The sequence below is a fragment of the Perna viridis genome, chromosome 3, assembly GCF_037379345.1.
Source record: "Perna viridis isolate PV_CMFRI_1.1 ecotype Kerala chromosome 3, ASM3737934v1, whole genome shotgun sequence".
In the NCBI taxonomy this organism is placed as follows: domain Eukaryota; kingdom Metazoa; phylum Mollusca; class Bivalvia; order Mytilida; family Mytilidae; genus Perna; species Perna viridis.
This window is the reverse complement of record NC_142447.1, coordinates 11,734,770-11,754,085: the sequence shown is the minus strand read 5'-3', so window position 1 is coordinate 11,754,085 and position 19,316 is coordinate 11,734,770. Positions and strand designations below refer to the sequence as shown.

Below are 19,316 nucleotides of genomic sequence, written 5' to 3'. Positions count from 1 at the left end.
AGCACTAAAAATCACTTAAAACCTATGCCCTATCTATATAAAGCCACAAACAAAATTTGAAATCCATCCCTTCATGGTAAACCAAGATAATTGCAATGCAAGATAAGGTGATTCCAATATACCATCCATTTGTCGAGTGGGGGTGTAAAATATAATAAAATAACCTGCTAAATGTTCCCTGATAGTAGGTCTTGTAATGGTTTACTTCATCTCTGATTTTACCAATCATCATGTTCAACTAAAATATAAAGATTGATTTTAAGAGGTTAATAACTGCACAGATTGGTAAAAGACAGAGGAGAAAGGTTGATAATTTACCATTAAACAGTGGCATAATATTAAATAAGATTAAAACTGGACATAGGAGATAAAGGTTATATAGAATATGTGAGCCAATACTAGATATTAATCAATAGTGTTTTTTTCATTTCTTTTATTCCCCATTTGAATTATTTATGTATGGTTATTCTTTGTCGTTGTAGATAGTTTTGTTCATCAATTTTCCTAAGTTAGTTAGAGTTATCTCTCTTTGTAGGTCAACTTCAGAATATGTATTAATGATTATTATAGATTATATTCCTGTTGTGTATTGAAGATTGATTTATTGATTAACTGATAGTTCTCTAATACTACATATTAGAAAACTACCATAATTTGCAGGTGACAATCTAAGATGATTACTTTTTACAGGTCATTTTAAATGTATTTTCTTGAACTAAACATTAAATGAAGTCATATAAATTGAATTAAGTCCAAATATAAACATTTAACACCAGCCAGACTTTTTACATGTACAGCCCTTCAATAAACCTGGTTACAGGTACATGAATTTTTATTCTGATTAAATGTTTGACACAGAAAAAGAATTTGACCAGAATTAAAGTGATCACATTTTTTGGCTTTGAAATCATCCTTAAACATGTCAGACTCACCAATGAAGGAGAAAGGGTTTCATCTTTTTCAAGTTTTCCTTGTTTATCCTTCTTAATGTCTGCTCTGACTACCAGTTTCATTTGTTGGTAAGATGGAGGAAAAGTCTCCTGAGAAATATCACTTTTCAAATTTCTTATATGAAAATACTTCATGATGAAACAAAAGCATTAAATGTTTCAGCATTCTTGATTTCTGAAAATTTTGGGTTTCCAAAGGAAAATGAACTTGCTCACAATTGAAATCTGCAATCAAAACTTTAATCCTTGCACAAATTTAAGTTTTCTACTTGCCAAATAAATAACTTTTTCACACCAAAATAGCACTTGCCACAGATGATGGAAAGTGGAATCCTATAGCACTAAGATTTATATTATGTTAGCGTTTTGCAGCTGATTTTCAGTTAACAATTCCTACAAAGCACCAGATTTGGTAGCAATCAGGTAATATTTCATGCTATATTTGGAAATAAATTTTACAAGAAATTCATACATGTACCTTTATACACTGAACAATCATTTCATCCAACAGTTCAACCTTTGGCATCTTCAGATGAACTTTAGCCTTCAGAATTTTATCCATCAGATTAATTAAAACCTCTGGAAAAGATTGAAGATAGAAAATAAGTACACAATCAAACTAACAGTATAAAACAATCACAATGGTGATTTGCTGACAATAAGGCCTTTATCTTGTGAACTAAGTATTTTGATGTAAAAATGATACACTAGTTGTAAACACAGCAGGAATCACTTTTGAGGAAGGTGAATTAGGAGTCTCGGTCTCTTTACTTTTTTTCTATTGTCCTAGCATTTTGGTAAAAAGGCCAAAAGGTCCTCCAGACTGACCATTCAGATATCATTTGAGTAATGTCCTACGGAAATTTCTAAACAGCTATTCTTTATCTTGATCCAAGGGACATATGGCCTATTATTTTTCCTGAGAGTTTACTTTAATATTAAAAAAAAATTCCAGTTAAGATTTAAAGGTATATAGATGACAGTGATTTATTGAATTTTCTAAGACCTTCTCTTGCTAAAACATCACAACACAATTATCAATCCGAAATCAAAAAATTTAAATTTATGTTGAAAATAGCAATAAATTATGGAGAAAATCTATGTTAGAAATTGGATAATCAATTGATGTTATGGTGAACAACAAAACTATAATCACTCATGCAAAGAATGCATTAATATTAAACTCATGCATGGAACGAGTTCATTGCACTCGATAATTCTAGGCATTCTTCAGCACTTGTATTCATATTTTGGTTATTCACTCTCTCAAATCAGTTATCCCAATTTTTTTCAAGTAGAGGATGTTTGAATGTTTCACAATCTAACATGTTTCAAGTACTGCTAGTCAAATACAACAATATTTAAATAATTTTTCTGAAACATATATTACACCACTATATACCTAGTCCTCCATAAGGTTTGTTATCTGGAAACACGTTCTTCATTTTAGACAATGTAGATAGTGTCGTACTCTGTAACCTTCTAATACTGTCAGACAATATCTCAAGCTGAAATAAAATAAATTAATAATTAACATCCCTTGTACTGTAATTTTAAAATCAGCCATTACAATCATTGGTGTTAACCTTTAAAAACTCTAAAGCAGGAGATCTCCTTTCCAAAATGTTCTCAAAGCAGGAGATTTGCTGAGGTATTGTTTCAAAACATATTTTATTCATTGCCACTTTAATCCATTATTTGTGTTTGATTAAATATTGCCTTCAATGCCTATCATAATAATGAAAGTAATTGTCTTAATTACAGGGCCCAGATCAATTCCTTTTGAAGGAGATGAAGTAATTCATTCATTGTAATTACAATTCTAAAGCTGAAATGTTTGGGAGAAAATTCAGATTAGCGAAAGATATTATACTTCTGTCTTGATACATACACATAAGTGGGAGATTGTTGAATTTGTGATGAAATATTGAGAGGCTCTGGCCAAAATGGAAGAGTGAACACCAATGTCACAAGATTAACAGTGATGTAGTAATATAGCCATGGTCAAGCAATGCAAATGAGTTGGCTAATACAGCTCTTACATGTTATTGTGTTATGCTGGCTATAAATCAAAATATCACTTTGTGATGATTTTTATATTAGTGCTGTTATTGGTACTTGATCAGTTGTATTGACCCTAAGCCAATAACAAGGACATTACAGAAATCACAATGTGTTTTATGTTCCTGAAGGAAGCTAAATGGTATAGAAGTCAAAAACAGTCAAATGAAATTAGAACCTGATAAACTATGGACCCTAAAATTCTGCAAGATGAGGAAAAAAGTTTTCCATCACATCAATTTTCTCCAACTTTGCTAAGAAGCAGGTGCTACAAAGGCAGAATCTGCCATCAGTAAACTGATATAATATTCTTGTGAAGCATACCAGGTAGTGCATGTATCACATTAATATCATAAAATAGTCTGATGATATCATTTAAAATATGCCAAACTGACAAAGAGTTTACACAAACAGATAAATAGCTGTATGTCTACCTCTTTTCTGACCATGTCTTCAACATTTGGTAGAACTTCTAATACTGATGACACACCAAATATACAGTGCTCTAAAAACCTCACAGAAGGGTCAAAGCTGTTCACTAGATATCGCAAATACACAATTCTTCTGAATAAGTCTCTCTGAAAATATATCATTAATTAAAAAAAACTTTAAATTATTCAAATTCTAAATCACTGTTTAAAATGTTAATTATTTCGTTTTAAGACTTACCAGTAAAATGTTGTTTCTTGTTTGTTTGCTTTGTTTTCATTGTTTTCATTGTTTTCTGTTTCTGTTTTTTTTTGTTTTTTGGATAGATTTTTTATTTTCTCAAGGCTCACACAACTGTAGAAGAGAAATGATTGGACTACAAAAATAATTGGCTGAAACCAGCTTATGAAGGATTCAATTTAGATCATTACCTAAGTTAAAAGACGGTGATGTATAGACATTCCGAAACTCAAGGTAAGTGTAAGGCAGTTCAAAAAATAAGTCCAAATAAAAGCCCATAACATCTAAAACTTCAGCTATAACTAATCCCTGTAATGAGATCATTCAGCTATAACTATTCCTGGTTATGAGATCATTCAGCTATAACAATTCCCAATAATGAGATCATTCAGCTATAACTATTTGCGGTAATGCGATCATTCAGCCATAACTATTCCCTGTAATGAGATCATTCAGCTATAACTATTCCCAGTAATGAGATCATTCAGCTATAACTAATCCCGGTAATGAGATCATTCAGCTATAACTAATCCCGGTAATGATATCATTCAGCTATAACTAATCTCAGTAATGAAATCATTCAGCTATAACTAATCCCGGTTATGTGATCATTTAGCTATAACTATTCCTGGTTATGATATCATTCAGCTATAACTATATTCCCGGTAATGAGATCATTCAGCTATAACTAATCCCGGTAATGAGATCATTCAGCTATAACTAATCTCAGTAATGAAATCATTCAGCTATAACTAATCCCGGTTATGAGATCATTTAGCTATAACTAATCCTGGTTATGATATCATTCAGCTATAACTATATTCCCGGTAATGAGATCATTCAGCTATAACTAATCCCGGTAATGAGATCATTCAGCTATAACTAATCCTGGTAATGAGATCATTCAGCTATGACTAATCCCGGTTATGAGATCATTTAGCCATAACTAATCCCGGTTATGAGATCATTCAGCTATAACTATTCCTGGTTATGAGATCATTCAGCTATAACTATTCCCGATAATGAGATCATTCAGCTATAACTAATCCCAGTAAAGAGATCATTCAGGTATAACTATTCCTGGTTATGATATCATTCAGCTATAACTGTTCCCGGTAATGATATCATTCAGCTATAAGTATTCCCGGTAATGATATCATTCAGCTATAACTAATCCTGGTAATGATATCATTCAGTTCTTGCAGGAAATGTTAACAAGAAGATTAATATACTTTGTAAGGAGTTTAAGTATATATTTTATGATTATATATCATATATTTAGATTAAAATATGACCATTTTGTATATGCATTCTATGTGTTTGTTTCTACCCAATATCGTCTACCCTATATCACACCTCTAGACCTATATCGCATACCCAGTATCACATATATATGGTGTATCCATCTGCGCCATGAAACTGATTTATTCAACGGGCCATAGTTTTCCTTTCCTCGTTTGTCTACCCCGGACTTGACTTTTTATGACCAACTCGGTGGGTGTTTCTATAAAAGCAGAGGACGCTTACCCTACCAGTGCACCTGGTCCATGCTCCCAGTTTTTAGTGGAGTCCGAGTTGCTCATTTGCTTTTGTTACTTTGTAAGTATGATTTTAGTTACTTTATGTTCTCTGTTGTGTATGTATGTTTTCCATGTCGGGTCTTTGTCTCTGGATTACATTCTTTTGATTACCGCTATAACCTTGGTTCCCTTGATTACTCTTTCACACCCACTGACCTACATCGCATACCTATATTGCACCCCTTCACAGATTATACTTGAATTATGGTTATAATACATGATATAATGAACATGACATGTTAAAATCTGTATCACATGCAAAATATTCAGTATATTCTGTAGACATATCAATTTTTGTGATGTGTTAATTCTCATAATTTTCACAGTGGACAATATAACCCCGAAAAATAGTATCTGCAAAATTAATTCTTAAACACTATGATTGGCTGTTCATTTTTTAAAACCCTGAAAATTAATTCCTGGGAGTATGTCCAAATGACAGAATTCCCACAAAATAGTATGTTTACAGAAAATGAAAATTCCAAATTTGCTTACAACACCATATCTTAGTCCAAACTCCTTCAGAAGTCTGACAGATGCTGATGACAGGAGAGTAGTCTGGGTATTGTCAGCTTGTCTGTAGGCTGCTTCATATCTTAATGGATAAGTGAAAAATATATATAGATAATTTTGTTTCAAGTTATTTAGTTTTACAAATATAAAGGTATTCAATTTTTTAGACAGTTTATAATAAATAATAATAAATACAAGATTTATATAGTGCCCTTTTCATAAAAATACAATGTTCAAAAGTGCAGTTTATAATATGAGGCAGGTTTTAATGAAAGAGGATGAAATTTTCAGCTAGAGTGGCTTTATTTATGACAACCCAACTTTTAATAGACTTGGGAAAGCTTATCTGTGGGGTGATTTGTTCCATATGTTGAAATACAAAACTAGCATACTGTAATTTCAGTTCGTTTCTTATTCAGAATTATCCATTTTGCCTGAACTAAATCCCAGATAGTACTGCTGGATGTAATTTCATGACAGACTGAATCAAGGCTCTCAGTGCTTCTAATGTTTTATCTTAAATTTGTTGTGAGGACTTTGTCCTCTAAAAAGTACCAATTGGCCAAAATCAGCTTATATCTTATAACCTGTTAGAAAATCAGAAATATTCCTTTTAATGCAATTTATTAAACCCGAAATTTATATATACATACAAATGCTTCAATAGAAAATGCACAAAATCAGCTAACAGCTGCCTGTAAATACTAGAAGATAATTGTACTAATAATTATGTTTATTAATTACTGTACAAAGGGGGATAACTGTTGTTTCTTTGTAATCATCGTAATATTGTCATGTCTTGCTTGTAGTTCCCAGTTTTTCTTATGTTAATGAATAGTTTAAGGATGGTCAAAAATAGTTCATTAGAACTTAAAAGTGTCATTTATGATAAGGTTATACACAAAGGAGAAAAATCCTGGAAACAATACACATACTATATGCCAATGGATAGCATGTAAAGTTACACACACACAGAGTTAAAATTTAAAAGATTCTTAAACTGATAAGTTACTAGTAATAACTTTGTAGTGACATAATACCACTAATACATGTGCATGTACAGGGCGAAAAATAAAAAAAACGGGAGTACAATAAATTCATTCTATGGTTATTGTTGTTTTAATTTATTATTTTATACTTTCTGTAGAGGAAAGATTTTTCTATCAATCGGTTTATGATTTATTCAAGAACTTATTTTTTTCTTTGACAGTGATGCTTGGAATAAATCCTGAGGTGTGCAGACATAATATGGCTCTGTATCAGAAGGTCAAACTTTAAGGGTGGATCCAGACGCTTTGAAAAAGGGGGTTCCTCAGAAAAAGGAGGTGCTAAGACATTATTTTTTTGTCAATTTTACACATGAAAACCACAAATTTTCAAAAAATAAAAAGAAGGAGGGGTGCCAACCCCCTGCACCCCCCCCCCCCCCAAATCTGTCACTGAAATAGTGTAATAAAAACTTCGCTAAAGCAACCTGAAACTCCAGGTGCACAAACCAGAACAACTTAAAAGTGGGTAACCAAAGAGTAGAAGGACTGTCTCCAACAAAGAACAATTAGCCAAGTATTTCAAAAGTGTCATGATGACAGTAAACTATTACAAGCCAAAACTTTATACTGTTCACCTAACTCACTTCAATAACTTCTCCATCAAAGAAACATAATCATCATGCACATGAACTAGGAACTGGATATGATTATTTCTTTTGTGGGGATGTGCCATATGCCAAAACTTCCTCATAAGCTCAGCAATGTGGATAAATTCTTTTCTTTGCCATCTGTCATAGCCAAACTGAGTCTGAAATACCAAGAATATTGGATAACTTTTACACAAATGTAAAAAGGCATTAGCAATATTTTCATTAAGTTTGTAGTACTTGTAAAAGAGTAATCAAAGGAACCAAGGCCACAGCGGTAGTCAAAAGAATGTAATCCTGGGACAAAGACCAGACATGGAAAACAGACATACACAACAAAGAACATAGAGTAACTAAAATCATACATACAAAGTAACAAAAGCAAATGAGCAACTCAGACTCCACTAAAAACTGGGAGCATGGACAAGGTGCACTGGTAAGGTAAGCGTCCTCTGCTTTTCTACAAACACCCGCCGAGTTGCTCATAAAAAGTCAAGTCCAGGGTAGACGAAAGAGGAAAGGAAAACTATAACACGTTGAACAAATCAGTTTTCATGGCGCAGATGGATATACTGTAAAAGTGCATTACAAATGAAATACAAACAAACATTGAATAATATTTGAAAATGTTAAGATGACATTCATGCTCATTGTTTAGTTGCTTTGTAGATAAATAAAGAGCTTTCTGAGCACAGTATGAAATGACCATAGCATGCTGAATTCTGTTCACCTGGGGCAAGTGTGGAGGACACAATATCAGTTGTCACACTTAAGCATAGGAACTTACAGTTCATTATGGACACAACAACTGGTTTTGACACAACATAGCACAAAATTTGAAATTTAATGAACGATTTTCAAAATTGGGCCAAAAATAAAAAAGGTATTTTTTGGGGGGTAGGGGTGTGGCCCTTTGACCCTTAAAACTTCAAAACCGTAGGAGATATCTGAAATCTGATTACAATATATAAAATGTAAAATATATGTGTTACAGAGAGGACTCCACTAAGTTGGGAAACTTGCTTCTCATTTCTTTTGTTCCTATTTGAACAATAAAATATGTCTAAACTAAATAACACCTTCCCAAATGGACCTATAAGTCACCTTAGAAAATTCAACATTTTTATGCATGTTAGTGAAAAAAAAAACCTCAAAGTATTTGGTAGAAAAACCTTTTCTTCAATGTATACCAATACTAATATATTACAATAAAATTCTTTGGTGTGTAGTAGGGGTTGCTGTTATTTTCCAGTGATGCTAACTGTCCTACCATTTCCTCGGCAAGAATCTTAAAATAAGAAAAAGACATAATTTTTATATATGACATCAAAAATTTTCAAACAAAAATTTTTTTTAGAGTCTTTACATCCTGATGATTTGTCCTGAGTTTCAAGCTGATAAAGCCTTCAAAAAGAGCAAGCCTTAAAAGTGGTGTGATACAAAATGAACAGATCCAATTTTTGGATGTCCCTTTTCCAAAACTAAATAACTTTAAATTTTTTAAATCTGGTCCACTATTTACCCCAAATCTTATGTAAATAAAATGATGTACTCGCTTCGGCACTACATGTACTACTAAATAAACTGATCAAACTGATATATAATTGTCGTCATAAGAAACTGGACAATTATATATAACTGAGTTTTTTTAGAAATGAATGTAATGCTTAACTAAGTGATATATTGGTTTAGGTATTATCAACAGTGCAACCAAGAAATCAGTCTGGATGTTAGTTCCAATATCTCTTTGCCCTGGAACTCTTTTCTTTATTATCTGGATATAGATATGTCCAGTTCAAAATTAAATAGAGGAGGGTTGCAGGGTGAAAGAAAATTAGAACTATGTAGTTGTGTATTCAAATTATTGTTTCAGCCTCTCTGAAATCAACAAAACAGTTGAATTCTACATCCTGATACTAAATAAAAAGTTAATATAGCAAAAATACAAACAAATAAAAAAAATACTTGATAGATATTTCTTGAGAGTAAATCTTACCCTATTAGGCTCAGCATCTTTTTTACCATACAAATTTCTTATGTAGACCTCATACTCATAAAATGTGTTATGACTCAATCTAAAGACTCGTCGTAACAATTCGAACAAAGTCTCAGCAGGAACAATGGATGTTTCATCTTCTATATCACTTTCTGATTTACTTTGGCTGATCTGGGACTTAAAATCAGGAAACTTCCTTCTACAGAGAAATTAATCATTATACCACAGTATATGATTTAATATAAAATTAACTGGATAGTTAAAAACTATTCTTCAATGCTAGACAATTCAACAGTTTCTACCATAACATTGTTGGGCAGGATTCAATGACACATCTGATTAGTTTTGTTTAACATCACAATTGGGCAGTCCCCTACATATTGTGCAGTGATTTTTTTGCTTGCAGTAGTTAAACGGGTGTTGAGAAATTCTGTTTTTAACACTAGAAAAGTAGGCAGAACAAGTGAAAAGACAAGGAATTTCATTCACAAGAAATGCATGTACTTTCCTCATTTCCCTCAACTTTGACTGTGATCAGAAATTTTTCTAGCTTACATCATTTTCTTCATTAATGAAAGACCATTCAGAAAGGCGAAAACATTCTGGCCTCATTTAGTCACCTAGAGTTTTAAAAGTACAAAAAATATTGACAGTTTAATCCAACAAATAGTTCAAGTGGCGATAGTGGCAATTTTATTACCCAAAGCTAATTACCATTCTAAACAGGTGTCAAATATTTGTTTACAGTCATTTAATCCACTAATTACGCTAATCACGCATATGGAGTAAATTTTTTATCTATCATGGGTAACTTTAATGAACACATTTAAGGGCAATAAAGGTCAAATACCATTCTTTGTGATGTGTTAATTATTATTTGCACAGTGGGCAACAACCCTGAAAAATAGTACCTGCAAAATTAATTCAATTTTTCTATTTACTCCGCATCAAAATGACATCAAAAGTTTATTATTATTTTATACATCAAAGTTGAGAGTAAACCAAATGTGGGTAATTGGTCACTGCATTTTGCAGTTGCTTTTCTGCAATATTTACAATCTTGAAAATATATTTCATGCTTCATGCCATTAATAAAATCCTCAGAGACCAATACTAAACATAACTTTTGTCATTAACCTAGTCTGCTTCCAATAACTAACATTTATATTCAGATAAAATTGTGCTAAAATAGAATCCTCTTTTGAGAGAACTTAGGTGAAATACTTCAATATTTCAAGGCTTTAATAGTAATGGTCTATGTGTAAATACTGCCAATTTCTCTAATTCACATATATTTCTACACAATGCCAGACAAAGGGTGACCAAACATCAGCATTTTGTCAGGAAGTTATAAATTTTCATTTGGATTAAAGCTAATGGAGTTCATATTAGATTGTCTGTGAAAAGATATGCTTGATAGTTGAAAAATGTAATGGGCTTTATTCATATTATATCATGTACATTTAGTTTCATTTGGAGTCTTTGCACAGTGTTGTAAACAATAAAAGATACTGAAATATCTTGGGTTAGATGCAAATACAACTTTTTAAAATACACCATTGTATTTGCCCCACTTTTCCCATGCCTTTGATTGACGCTTACCCTACCAGTGCACCTGGTCCATGCTCCCAGTTTTCAGTGGAATCCAAGTTGCTCACTTACTTTTGTTACTTTGTACCTATTATTTTGGTTATTTTATGTTCTTCGTTGTGTGTGTCTGGTCTTTGTCCCTGGATTACATTCTGTTGATTTCCGCTAGAATCTTGGTTCCCTTGATTACTCTTTGATTGAATTATGCATTAGTAAAGACTAGTGTGCATGATCTCCTCTTTCATTGGTCATTATAACTCAAAAAACTCCAATTTATGGAAGAAAGTTGTTTCTGGTGGAATAAAATGTATAACAAACTGACAGAGAGAGTAAGATTACCTTCCCATCAAACCTAACTATTGCCTTCAGCAACACCTCTAGACAATATTTACTGATTCCAGCACTGAACTATTAAGAATTCCCCTTATATCTAGTCACTTAGTATAAACTATGAAATTCAAAAACGCTTAATTTAAATCCATAAATAGCTATACTGCAAATAATACATGATTGTCATCCAAAGAAATGTCAGTTATGAGTTACAGCATATCATGTGTTTTATTCATCAATTTAATATTTTATAACAATCAAGCTAAAAGAATTTTTTCATTGAGTTATAATTACTGAAAAAAAAAACAGAGGACACTGATATCTTGATACTTCAATTTGAAGCATAGAAGACCTAGGCAGTGGAGGGCACATGCAGAATTTTATTTTCAAATAATTTTCATCCATTCATGTTTCCTCAAAAATGAATCTTGTTTTTGTAATTAACTGAAATGGTAAGAAAGAAATAAATCAAACTTAAAGCACTACAAAACTTTAAATAAAGGGAAATAACTCTTTGATCTGCTCATAATTTAGTTGATATATTAGGGACCTTGGAATACATATTCTAAGTCATCCACTTTTGATCAAGAAAAAGAAAAATCTCTGTTCTTCCTGACACTATTATGAGTTACAATTCTTTGAAACAAAAAAAATTGTGTAGGATAAAATTTATCCTGTGCCACCCATATCATAGGATCTTCCTGGTTTGTACAGTCTCTTGAAACTTACCTTCCTGGTTTGTACAGTCTCTTGAAACTTACCTAACAGGTTGTATAGGTGGTGTCTGAGGAGAGGGAGGGTCCGGTGCACCTAACACAGGGTAGGCAGCACACATGTATGCATATCTGAATAACCTAAATTCCTATGAAAATAAGAATTAAGTTATCAAATCCAACATATTAATTTTTCAGATTTTTCGAAAGCAATATACAGATTTTTGTTTTACATCATGAGTATGATTTAGAAATTTTACTATACTGGTTAAGTCAAATATAACAAATATGGATCATTCACATGAAAATCATTTAGTAAATTCACTTCTTCCCTTGATATAAACTGTATCTAAATAATCTAAATAAAAATTAAGATTTCACACTGAATTTGAATTGTATATCACTTGTTTTCATCTTGATAATTTAATTTTGACCAAATAATCAACACGCCTAATGCAGGTTTATTATTTTTGTGGAAATTAAACAAGAGATGATTTCCAGAGATATACAATTCCTAAAACTACATGTATGATATATATATGCATTTCTCTTATGATTTAATAAAGATTATTTTTCTTTTCAGTAAAATGGCAGCTATTGGTCTAGGTATATTCTTTAAATTTCATGAAACGAGCAGTTGTCACGCTGCCACCAGAGAGTTGGAAATAACTCATGACTTACCAACACAATAAAAGAAAAATTGACATTGGCATTGCAAATAAACCAGTTATACATAACTAGTTTGGATATCTTTTCTCCCCATTTCAATTTCAATCACATTGTATCCTCTTGTTTACAACAAATATCAGATGGAGTATAAATTGGAATGAGAAATGAATTCATCAGCAACTTTATCGTTATTCAATTGCTTTTACGGCCTGATATTTTCTATCTCAGGATACTGTTGTGATGCTAAAATATAACTGCAATATTCAATGACAACATCACATCACATCAACTATGATGTCCCAGATAAACATTATAACATCAGTTTTGAAAGTCTCGACAGAATATCACACCTATCAGGCTCACTGCAATATTTTCTGTCATGACTACAAAACTGCTGTCACCTCTATGTACCACTGAACTAAACCAAACCTTTTCATCTAACTCAGCTACCAATGGTAAAGCATCTATACAAGATTTCATCATTGCCCCTAAAACAAAATAACATACATATCAGATAACAGATCACATTAAGCCAATATTCTATTCTAATATTCTAAAAGGAAAAGTTTGGGTGACTTTATGGTATATCCTTACTTTTGATTTGTATTTAACTATTTATGGAAAATACTAGACACTGGTAATATTTTTACTGCATCAGATACATGTAAGAATACTACTTACTTCTCATTGGTTACGAGTACAGGTAGCAGTAAAGAGTCTATTGTTTAAAAGGAACTTCACCATATCTCTTTTTTATCATTGGGCATACATGTTATGATGTAATACATATGTATTGGAGATAACTCTCCAAATGACTTCTCCATTAATTAAGTGTCAGGCAGTGGTATGAAATAATCCACCATTTTACTATTTGTACCTCCAGAAACAAGGAATAAAAGAGTAAACAAGGGGAATGAAGATTCTAGCAGAAATCAAAAGAATGTCATCCTTGGACAAAGATCAGATATGGAAAAGACACACACAACAAAGAACATAAAATAACCAAAATAATACACAAAGTAACAAAAGTAAATGAGCAATTCAGACTCCACTAAAAACTGGGAGCATGAACAGGTGCCCCGGTAAGGTAAGCGTCCTCTGCTTTCCTAGAAACACCCACCAAATTGCTCATAAAAAGTCAAGTCCAGCGTAGACGAAAGAAGGAAGGAAAATTATGACACTTTGAGCAAATCAATTTTCATGGTTAAGATGGATACACCATAACAATCCACAAGTTAATAATGACGACCATAAAACTTCTGTAGTGATGACTTCAATCTTGTAGCAACACAACCCTGTTCCAGATGCCTAATTGTAAGAAGTCTAGCACAATACAAAAAGTGTACATAGTAACAGCAAGCTCTGGCATAATGTATGAGTTGTGATATGAAAACTCCATAGGCAGGTGCTGAAGGGATGTTGGCACAGGTGAAAGGAAAGTTGACAATATGGAATGAAAAGTCATCATCTTTGTCGTATAGTTTGTAGTCAATAGTTTTCCTTTCCCATTGATCACTAAGTGTAGATCAAGATATGAGGCTAACTTCACGTCATCTGTAGTGTCCTTTATCTCAAGTTCTTTGGGGTGAGGTATAAAAATCTAAATTTTCTAACATTCCAAAGAAAAATTTTCAAACATCTCCAGTGATGCAGAGATCAAAGAGTGGTCAATTCAAATACTGCACACTGTCTTGAGTGAAAGTATATTGTCAGATGGTTGGGGTTTTCACATGCAAAGACTTGTACCCAGGTTAACATGTAATACTATGCCTACCTTCTTCAAGGCCATTATCTCTTCCATCATTTCTTACCTATAAAAGTAAAATGTACCATAAATAATTCATATACTGATAATAATTTTTTTTTTAAATTTTAGTATTTCAATCATTAGTGCATAAATATCTTTAGAACATGTACTGGTACAGGCATTAAAAAAAAACTGATGTTATTTGGCATATCAAATTTTTGCAATAGGTTTTTCTATTTTCATTTATTAACATGTGACCTGTAACATTTAAAATAAAGATTAGAATAATGCAAATATTCTTCATTTTATTGTTATGACTGTAGTTCTGAAAACTTTCTGATTTCTTCATCTTTTTTCAAAGATTAATATAAACATAAGACATATTACCACTCTAAAGCTACTGTCGAAGCTTGTCTTTATGTTCGTGAGGCTTAAACAACATTTTCTTTTACTGAAGAAAAAAAAGCAGAAAATTTAGAACCATTGTAAGACTCAAGGGGTAAGCACATCCGAGTCCTTTCTTAGGTTTTGCTTTATTTATTTATTGAGAAATTTAACCTTCTTCTATTCAAAGGATTTTAATAGTTGATAGAATAAAAATCAAATCACCTATTTTAATAAAAAATCAATTTTCTTTTTCTGGGATGTGGCCTCTTTGACACCTTTGATAAGAGAGACCTGAAATTTGATTGAAAAAAAAACAGGTAGGGATTTTCATAAAAAATCCAATGAAAAAATTCAAAATCAGACCAAAAGTAAAAGTTGATTTATTTGGGGGTGGCCCAACTTTGCACCCTTTTAACTACAAGTAAAAAGATAAGCCTAACCTATAAAAAAATTAAAACAATTTCTAAAGGAATAGATCGACATCTGAATCATAAAAATTGGATCAACATTAAACTTTTCCTACCAATTCTAATGATGACACAAATTTTCCCCCTTTTAGTCACTTATTTCCAAAAGGGGTAGGGGTAAAATCCTCATAAAACATCAGGCCCTCCACAATGTCCTTAAAAACAATGTGCTAAAATTTAAAAAAGACAAGTCAATATTTTGTGATTATTGCTGAATTTTTTAACTTTATTTATTCTCATCTTCAATTTTAATGCAACACATGCATTAACTGTGATAAAACTTTGTTTTTTGATAAAGCTATATATTCAACCATACCCCTTTGTAAAATATTGTGAAAAAAGTCTTAAGAGAACATAAATGGAAATCTGGCAAGAGCATGATCACATTCTGTCTACATTAAATATCTATATTTATGTAACTATTTCCAATTGATGACTTTAGTAAATTTAGTATGGTTCTGCCAAAAAACCAGGCAGGGTGGTGATTCGTCATATCTTAAGATTATCAATGACTGTATACATTTGTTAGGTCCTAAAAATAACTCTTCCTATGTTCATGTCCCTGGATCTGCTACTTATTGTGAAATACTTTTGACTGGGTAAAGTGTAAAATTTCTGTAATAGAATATAACCAATATCTCCAGTGGACTAACTTTATTTGCATTGATAATTCCTAACACAATTTCTATGGGGCCTACAGAAAGATTTGCCAAAAAATATTTGGCTAGTTTTTAACAAGAGGGGGTATACTGTCCCCTCCACAGAGCTTGGTTTATAGTAATAAGCTACAACTGTAATACTCACTCTAATGTACTAAAAAGGTCATGAGTTTTCTTCAGACATTTGCATTCTCTACAAAAAAAATTATATAAGAATGTTTGGCAATATTTAATAGTTACAATATACATGTACCACACTGTTTAACTGTAGGTACATGTATATGGAGAATTATAAATGTACAAAAAAATAAATATTTTTTGTTAAGTTTTTTTCAATAACATACATAGTCTTCTGTTAGAATATTGCAGTCAGTTTTTAAATTTTCCCTTCTTTGATACATTAAAGTTGTACCTATTTGTACTTGAGTAGCAAAAGGAAAATTTATTAAGAATCATAAACATTTGTTTGTAGATGTATCTTATTTGGGATTATCACGTCAGCTGAAATTATCCCATAAAAAAATCAGATATTATAAACAGAATAATCTATTGAAATTGCCAATGTCCATTTTCAAACACTGGATGTACAGAGTACTGTGCAAGTACTTTAATTCGTGGATACCAATTTTCGTGGTTCAGGGAAGAAACACAAGTTTGTGGATTCTTGAATTCATGGTTTTTATGTTTTCAGTATACCGGTACACATCAATGGGAATATCTTATTCATTGGGAACCAAATTTCATGGTTTAGTCTACCCACGAAAACCACAAAAATTGGTACCCCATGAACAAAAGTACTTTTGCAGTACATGTAAACTAAATTGTACTGGTATGCTGAATGCTGGTTGCAAATTTCCTCTGACCCTGAAACCCTCCTTTCTTATTTGAATATAGATATATATCTTTTCCATTCAGTTTTACCTTAAAATACTAGATCCAATATCTTTTATTTCTGAACTGACTGAAGCATCTCTCCTCGTCCATAGTGTCTCCTCACTTTCACCTATGAGATGAAGGATATCTTTGCACTTCAGGAAAGCAGATTCCATGATTGTATACTAAACAGTTCATATCTAGAATAAAATTGATGAATGATATCAATAAATTTACTACAGGTAACAATGAAATAAACTACATGTATTTCCAAAACCAGAATGTCTGGAGAGATACATCATACATTTATGTTAAATTGTTCCAACATTTGCCTTTATATTTCATGAATTTGAATAATCACTGATTGGTACATGAACCACCGCTCATGGTATGTATGCACAGTATTCATATTTATAACTATTGTGTCTAGACCATTTATTGTAAATGTATTTGTACAATAAAATATTTGTATTTGTATTATATTTTTATCAATATACAAGTACAAAAATGTATCTGGTCTAAGACAAAGTTATTACCATACATGCATATCTACATGTACAAAAATGTTAAAAATAATTTTTTCACCTAATAATTTGGGTAAAGAAAAAAATGGACTAATCGGTAAGTTGATGCAAAATTATAAATAGTAAAGTGACAACTTGTACATACATGTATATTCTATTTTTCAAACGTTGTTTTGATACAATGTATGTTACGACTGCTTCCTTAGCAGGTTGTAGTAGAATTCAAAAGGCTAAAACTCAAACCAGCAGCATATACATGTACAAAATTCAAAGATTTTTGTTTGTTTCCTCTATTTGTACATATACATTGTATGCTTCTATGGTAAAAATGTCAACATGTTTTCATGTCTCCCAATCAAAAAATTAGTATACTATTTACGCAATTTTTATTACTATATGTTTTTGTTTTCTTCGGATGAAATTTAACTAGTTTTGCAGATTTTATTTTCATTTTCCTGAAGAATAAGAGTAAAGTCTTCTACTACATTATTAATATCTACATATTTAGTGTATAAAAATTTTTCAAATTTTTTGTTTGCTGTCAAGACTATTGATGTTTTTGGTTATATAATTCAACTGTCTCTTTTGTCCATAAAAGTTTATTAGGAAGAGGATCCAGTTGACTAGAATTATTATTATTTATATGAAATTTAGTAGTTAAAGAACAGCTTAAAATGCAATGATTGGATAGAGAACTGAATTCATGTACTGCGACATCTCCGATTATATTTAATATATCAGTAGATACTAGCATATAATCTACAACACTACAGCCATTATAAGTGATACATGTATATTTGCCTGTAAGGTCACCTTTAGTTCTCTCATTTAGGATCCTAAGACCAGTTTCTTGGCATAGATTTAAAAGTAACCTACCACTTTCCTTTATGAGTTTGTGGTCCAAATTATTTCATGGACTACATTATCAGTAACATAATGTTTATCATCTAATTCTATATTCCTATCATCATCATACTTGATGAAATCTGGTTTTGTATTAGTGTAACCATTAAAATCGCCCTGACGTAACCTAGATTACTATATCGAGCAACGTCGATCAACAGTCTGTCATAAACAGATTCAATTCCTTCTGTATAACACTTCGAATTTTCAGGAGACCTTTAGACAGTTGTGATACATATATCGCGTTTTAAATTAAAATATGAATAATCAAGCCTGATCCATAGAATATCTGGGTGATTTTTCTGTTCCTTTGATGAAAGTACTCTTAGCAAATATAGAAATTCCACCAGAATTTCTTCTGGCCTTTTCATGTTTTTTAAAATGTTTTGATCAATTAAACAAAAATCAGGAATATTATTGTTGTGATCCAAGTTATTTGACCAAGTTTCAACAAAGCTGACAAGTAACCTCATATACACAATGTACATAATTTTGGTTTGATTGAAAGTATAAATCAAATTACATGAAAAGTAAAACCTGTTATACATAACTTCCATTAAAATCAAATCGCTCACAAACAAATAATATGACAAATTTACAACATAGGTATGTGTAAATATAAACCAATACAACATTTTTCTTTTTTTTTTTAGGGGGGTGTTTGAAACAAAAAAATAAATAAAAAAGAAAAACGATGCAGCAAAATTGAGTTGCTTTTAGTTCGATGATTTTAAGAGAGGAATGTATATATCGATACACTGGTAAACTGAAAATTCACACAAACATATCTAAATTTCAGGAGTCCTGACAATAAATGTGATAATTATAATCTGACAGTTCTAAAATCTTAAGACCAGGGATTCTGCCGTGATGAAAAATTTGTTGGAGGCAGCACCCAAGGTGAGCGTGGGTTATCCAGCAGTGGAGCAACAGACAGTCTATCATAATGGTTTCGGATATGACGAGAATTTTGATTAAGAGGAAATGGTTGTGTGCCATTGTGTCGTGCACCTTGACTTGGTGCAGAGCCCTTTGTATGACTATTTCTG

The 19,316-nt window shown here is 31.7% G+C and overlaps 1 protein-coding gene across 2 annotated transcripts in view; it reads right to left on the bottom strand.

The window, feature by feature from the left end:
- LOC148621013 (uncharacterized) overlaps nt 1-19,316 on the bottom strand; it is a 45,453-nt gene that overhangs the window by 23,358 nt on the left and 2,779 nt on the right. For both annotated transcript variants that reach the window (XM_088574997.1, XM_088574998.1), the window contains exons 2-16: nt 16,889-17,040; nt 16,113-16,160; nt 14,842-14,905; nt 14,482-14,518; nt 13,137-13,195; nt 12,087-12,187; nt 9,406-9,604; nt 8,617-8,697; nt 7,407-7,570; nt 5,756-5,855; nt 3,446-3,589; nt 2,353-2,458; nt 1,429-1,529; nt 933-1,040; nt 165-238 (exon numbers count right to left, since the gene is read on the bottom strand). In XM_088574997.1, the coding sequence (XP_088431123.1) occupies nt 165-238; nt 933-1,040; nt 1,429-1,529; nt 2,353-2,458; nt 3,446-3,589; nt 5,756-5,855; nt 7,407-7,570; nt 8,617-8,697; nt 9,406-9,604; nt 12,087-12,187; nt 13,137-13,195; nt 14,482-14,518; nt 14,842-14,905; nt 16,113-16,160; nt 16,889-17,016 (1,514 nt within the window). In that variant the 5' untranslated portion in view covers nt 17,017-17,040. The remainder of the gene's footprint in view (nt 1-164; nt 239-932; nt 1,041-1,428; nt 1,530-2,352; nt 2,459-3,445; nt 3,590-5,755; nt 5,856-7,406; nt 7,571-8,616; nt 8,698-9,405; nt 9,605-12,086; nt 12,188-13,136; nt 13,196-14,481; nt 14,519-14,841; nt 14,906-16,112; nt 16,161-16,888; nt 17,041-19,316) is intronic.